Below are 5,348 nucleotides of genomic sequence, written 5' to 3' on the forward strand. Positions count from 1 at the left end.
TGATACTGGCCCTGACCATTGAAGGAAACTCAAGTTACAATGGAAATTGTGTGATGCTGTGTTCTACTCCACTGGTGGAGGGGAGGAATGGGGGGCGGGGGGGGGCGCTTAGGAAGCGTCCAATAGTGCTTCACAAAACTACAGTATAACATAACGATTGCATCTTTTAAAATAATCATGAAGTGTAACCAGGAGTCAACAGTTTAATCAACAACCCATGTAATAAAGGATTTTAGTCCTGTTTTTCTGTTCAAGTGGTATGCAGGGAATCATGGGAAATGTAGTCCAATGAGATTCACTCATAGGTACAGTGATGTTGTGTAACTGATACAGTTAAGTGATCACTGCCCATGTGTGGAGATTTAATACAGTGAGTTAGACCATTAACTCTTTGTAGCCCATTTTTCTTTTTTACAGGTGTTTGTGTTGCCATGCTCATTTTTCCAGGCACGCAAGTCCTGTTGTTTGGACATTTCACACAGAGCACAGCCGCCCAACCACTCACAAGGGACGTGCAAACACAAGGCTACCAGATATACAAAACCTGTGGAATAGTGGGTCAGAATGAGTGGTCGGCATCCTGTCAACGCAAGAAAAGCCAGTGATTAATCACATTGAATCCATGTCAATGTGGCCCAGGCAGAAAAAAAAACACATAACATATCAGTTTGTAGACAGCTCCACGTACAAAACCTGTGGAAAAATGGAGACAGAAACAGTCAGAGCTTCCTGATCTTCTTCTATTTTGTACGTGAGTGAGTCAACATCGCAACACCTCTGTCAACCTGCTCCAGTTCAAAGTGAACATGCAGGATCCCAGGGCATAATTTATTACAACACCACTTTAATGTAGGTCATGACAAAAATAGATTTGCCAAAGAGTAGATATTACGAAACGCTGCATGCAGTGAACAACACTTTTAAAAAAAACATAGTTTGGTGTTATCTGTGAGAGTCTACAACGGGAACAAAGTAGTGTTGGTCAGTTTATGAATTCATCTATCCAGTTTCTATCCCGCTTATAGTTTTTATTGTCATAAGTGTGCTGGAGCTCCGCCCATCTTACTAGGCAGGCGCCAGTCCATTGCAAAACACATCGAGACAACCAACCAATTTTGAGTCTTAAATTAACCTGAGGACCCCCCCCCCCCACACACACACACTTAAGAATATATATATATATATATATATATATATATATGTACATATGTATGTGTATATGATATATATCCTTGTCCTTCAGACTATATATATATATATAAACCTCTGTCAGAGTATATAACGGGATGTCATTTATATTATGGATTTTTTTTTTTATTTGTTTAATTTACGGGCATTGTGTACATACATTAATATCAAGTGGCATGATGGGAGCACCAGATTTAGCAAAAAGATCATTTCCATCTGTAGTCCATCTATATCATTAGATTTCGCGCCTTGCTACTGAGGGAATGCTGTTTCTTTTCCTCCACGAAGCAATACGCTTGCGCCGGGATTTTCGACATCATTCACTATTCATCTATCCATTCATCCATCCATTTTCAACACCGCTTATCCCGAAGAGGGTCGCGGGGAGTTGCTGGCGCCTATCCCAACTGACTTTGGGCAGGAGGCAGACTACGTCCTGAAATGGTTGCCAGCCAGTCACACAGCAGATAGAAACAAACAAGCATTCACACCCACATCCACACTGCCACTGAGTGGGAACCGATCCCATGCTGCCCACATACAAGTCAGGCGAGTGTACCACTACACCATCAGTGACACCATCCATCTATATGATTATTATTATTTGTCAAAAGCAGTGGTATAAACTAGTAACGCTGCAAATTTATATGCACACAAAACAGCAAACTGCATAAAATTATTAGACAACAGAAAAAAATGCATATAGAGCACTTTAGGATACTTTATGCTTAGCTTTTCATTGCTGTTGAAGTTATTGCAATTTTTTTTTCACTCATAAAATTTAACCTTCATAATGTTTGCACATTTTTAAGATGTTGGTTGTATTAGATTGTTGTGTGACTGTTGTTTTATTTATTTATTTATTTATTTTTATGTGAATCGAAGCACCTGATTGACTGACTCGCTGATCTGAGTGCAAAAAATTAATTTTGTTGGACCACCACCATGGCAAAGTACTACAAAAGGGTAAGGAAGCATGACTTACGGAAATTATGATAAATTGTCACGAAAGATTTTAAGCTACGATGGTCTCATCCCCGGTTCGATTTCAATGAACAATGCACTTTTTCTTCTTGTACGGAGGTCCACTTACGGTAGGACTAAAGTGCGCTCGGATCCATAGTAGTCATACATGCAGGTCTGCTGTGCATACATCTCATCGTGAAGGATGGGCAGCTTGCGTAAAATCTGCACAAAAGCGTTGGCTTTCGGTGAAAGAACTGTGGATGAGAAGTATAAACACATCTAATTACTGTATGTTATTTCACAATGGAAGCCTGGGGCTTTTCTGGAATCTTATTTCTATTTACGGTGTAAGTGTCATACTGCACTCTAGTGGCTCATGTGAGATTACAACACATTTAAAACCTGATCTTGAAAATGAAAGAGAGCTGATGAGGCTTGCGAAAGATCCAAATCATGTGGGTTTATAACAACACCCAAACCAGAAGGTAAACCATGAAAAATTCATAGGGACCGGGCCATGAAATTCATGAAACAAATTAAAGCTACACACCCTGGATCAAATAATGTAACGCTAAAATACAAATCCTGGATTGTCGCTGGAGACCTTGTCAAACAAGTCATCGTTTAGCAACCCTCTCAGTGACTATAGTTGCTCTTTAGAGGTAAACTGCACACAAACCTACAAATATCAGTTTTAAATGCATAAAATGTGGTTTACAATTGCTCAGGTTTGCATATCACTGGCGTTGGACGTTAATCTTGTACCTCCAAAATCATCACTGAGGAGACCCCAAAAATACACTATGTTTGTTCAACCATGACATTGTCACAGAGAAAAAGCCATTTTTAACATTGTAAATTGGTCAGTAATTTCTAAAACTAAGACCCACATGTGAACCAACAAATACATATTTGTGAAAAAAATATAACACTGACCAAATTGTGAAACAGAAGGTTTCTGCCCAATGCCAGCAATATGGATTTAAAATAGGTACTAATTTGTAGATCTCTTGAATTGAACTGGAAATACTGCAGGGTCTACTACTTCCTGTTTTGTCGAATTAGTTTTCATGAGCCCCCCAAAATATCAATTCCTCCCCAAATAAAAAAACTTATGCAACAGAAAATTGTTGGGTAATCTTGGGAGAAAATGTGTCTTAGCCAGATGAGCTGAGTGTGTGTTTTTGGCAAGACATGCACCATCAGATAAGACTGTCAACATTTAGTTCATTGGAGCCGGGCTGTGCTGGTGGAGTTATCCGTCAACACTGTCCGTTTTGTGTTTAAAAATAATTCCCTTTTATTTGTACTATACTACATACTCTTCCAAGTATGTATATTGTACTTAAAACGATTGGATCCAAATCAACAAATACTCTGACATCACTTCCTGTGTGAGTGGAAGAAAATAGTGATGGGTGGCCTATATGAAGCAATACATCTGTAATAACGGACAGTTAAGTCAAAAATGATTTGAAGAGTAAATGAATAATATTGAGTATTTGTTGGACTATTTGGCACTGCAAACTATGTGGCACTGTATGGTGTTTGTCACTTTGTCCTCTCTTAAATTTTGTTCTGTTCGACTACATTCCAATACAAATGACAAATGATGGTGTGGCACATGTTTGTACGTCAGAATCACCTGGCCCGATTCGTGATTCACCTGCATGTGGTGAGGCAACCTCGTGTTCGGAAGGACAAAACATCAAGAAGCAGCTAAAAAAGAGGCTACCAATTGTGCTAGCGGCTTGACCTTGGCTGCACACACGCAAGCGGAGTGGCAATAAATAGTCGCGTAATCACAAAGTGAACCATCGCTACCGTTGTCCGTGAGTGTCATCCCGATGGTCCCTCCCGTGTTGAGGACCAAGACGCGCGCTTCGACCACACTCGGCGAGCTGGCCAATTCGGTGCCATCGAACGACCCGCAGCTCGTTAGCTGCCTCCTTCGGCACGGATGGACCTGGGCATTTCGAGGCGATACCACCTCGTTGGATTCTGCCGTGTCCAGTTGATGGTGGGACAGAGCCCGGGCAAGCGGCGTCAAGACGTTTGGGGGGCTACTCGCCATGCCTGGTGAACAGAAAGCCAATGCTCTTGCTGCTGCTGCTTCTATTATTGTATCACCCTACGGTGGTCTTTGAACGTCACAACGGACCCCTGCAGAAGAACAACAGTCGTGTACGTTTAAACAAAACCTATATTTTAATACCGACAAGTGTAAAGACGATGTTAGCACTGCCGTGAACGTACCTTACGCTTGTCGACCTGCTTCCTGTCCAGCAACGCGTGAGTTTTATCCGCGGAGTTTACTTTGGGGGGGATTTGTTCCTGTGACATCAGTAATAAGGGGCGTGGCTTTCCGACACACGAAGTGACCCATGGTCAACCCATGGCTAGTCATAAAGCCGTATTTAACAAATGAGGGATTGAACACGGGTTGCACACATTATATTGCATCAGTAACCTAGTAATTTTGCCTTGTCAAAAAGAATATTTTAGATAGTTATAGCTAAATTCATTCTTCGCATCCATAATTGGCGTTTCAGAAGGTCAGCGTCATTTCTCTTAGGACGAATGACGTCTCTTTCTCCTTGTGTATACGTTTGTTCAGCAGCTGTTACTTGATATTTTCTTCTTACTGTAATAATAACTGCGTGTTAATTTGATTGACTGATTTTTGTATTATTTATTTCCTCAAATAAATAAATGAATACGTTTGTCTCAGCAGATTTCTATATTTCATTCACAGATATTTGCTGTGTGAATTACAGCTGCCTTTCATGGACTTCTTGTTATCTGGAACTCTCGTGTGAGATAGATGCAAAGGCAGTCTAAGTAATCATGTATTCCCGTTAAAAATAGCTTTATTTCGCCTCAGTTCAAGACATTAATCATGTCCCTTTTCTGATATCTGAATCAAGGAAATAGCAGTAACTGGAATTATGACTAGACATAATGGCAGTTAAATATAAAAATTACAGATATCTACAATTCATGTGCAGATATTGATTGATTTGTGGATATCTGTAGTGGGTAACTCCAACTCCATACACATGAAAAGCAAAATTGATTTTGTCCTCGGAAAAATGACAGGCTGTGTGTGTGTGTGTGTGTGTGTGTGTGTGTGTGTGTGTGTGTGTGTGTGTGTGTGTTTTTTCCCTCCCACCCCCTGGCTGTTTTTTTCACTC

The 5,348-nt window shown here is 40.5% G+C and overlaps 1 protein-coding gene across 4 annotated transcripts in view; it reads right to left on the bottom strand.

Moving 5' to 3' along the window:
• The window catches only part of aspg (asparaginase homolog (S. cerevisiae)), a 20,401-nt gene extending 15,595 nt beyond the window's left edge, over window positions 1–4,806 (bottom strand). For 2 of the 4 annotated variants that reach the window (XM_019865446.1, XM_019865444.1), the window contains exons 1-4: window positions 4,411–4,806; window positions 3,979–4,317; window positions 2,282–2,408; window positions 545–580 (exon numbers count right to left, since the gene is read on the bottom strand). In XM_019865446.1, the coding sequence (XP_019721005.1) occupies window positions 545–580; window positions 2,282–2,408; window positions 3,979–4,228 (413 nt within the window). In that variant the 5' untranslated portion in view covers window positions 4,229–4,317; window positions 4,411–4,806. The remainder of the gene's footprint in view (window positions 1–544; window positions 581–2,281; window positions 2,409–3,978; window positions 4,318–4,410) is intronic. The other 2 variants (XM_019865447.1, XM_019865445.1) reach the window with 2 other exon arrangements.
• Window positions 4,807–5,348: the final 542 nt, after the last annotated feature.

The sequence above is a fragment of the Hippocampus comes genome, unplaced genomic scaffold, assembly GCF_001891065.2.
Source record: "Hippocampus comes isolate QL1 unplaced genomic scaffold, H_comes_QL1_v1.1 scaffold443, whole genome shotgun sequence".
Taxonomy (NCBI): Eukaryota; Metazoa; Chordata; class Actinopteri; order Syngnathiformes; family Syngnathidae; genus Hippocampus; species Hippocampus comes.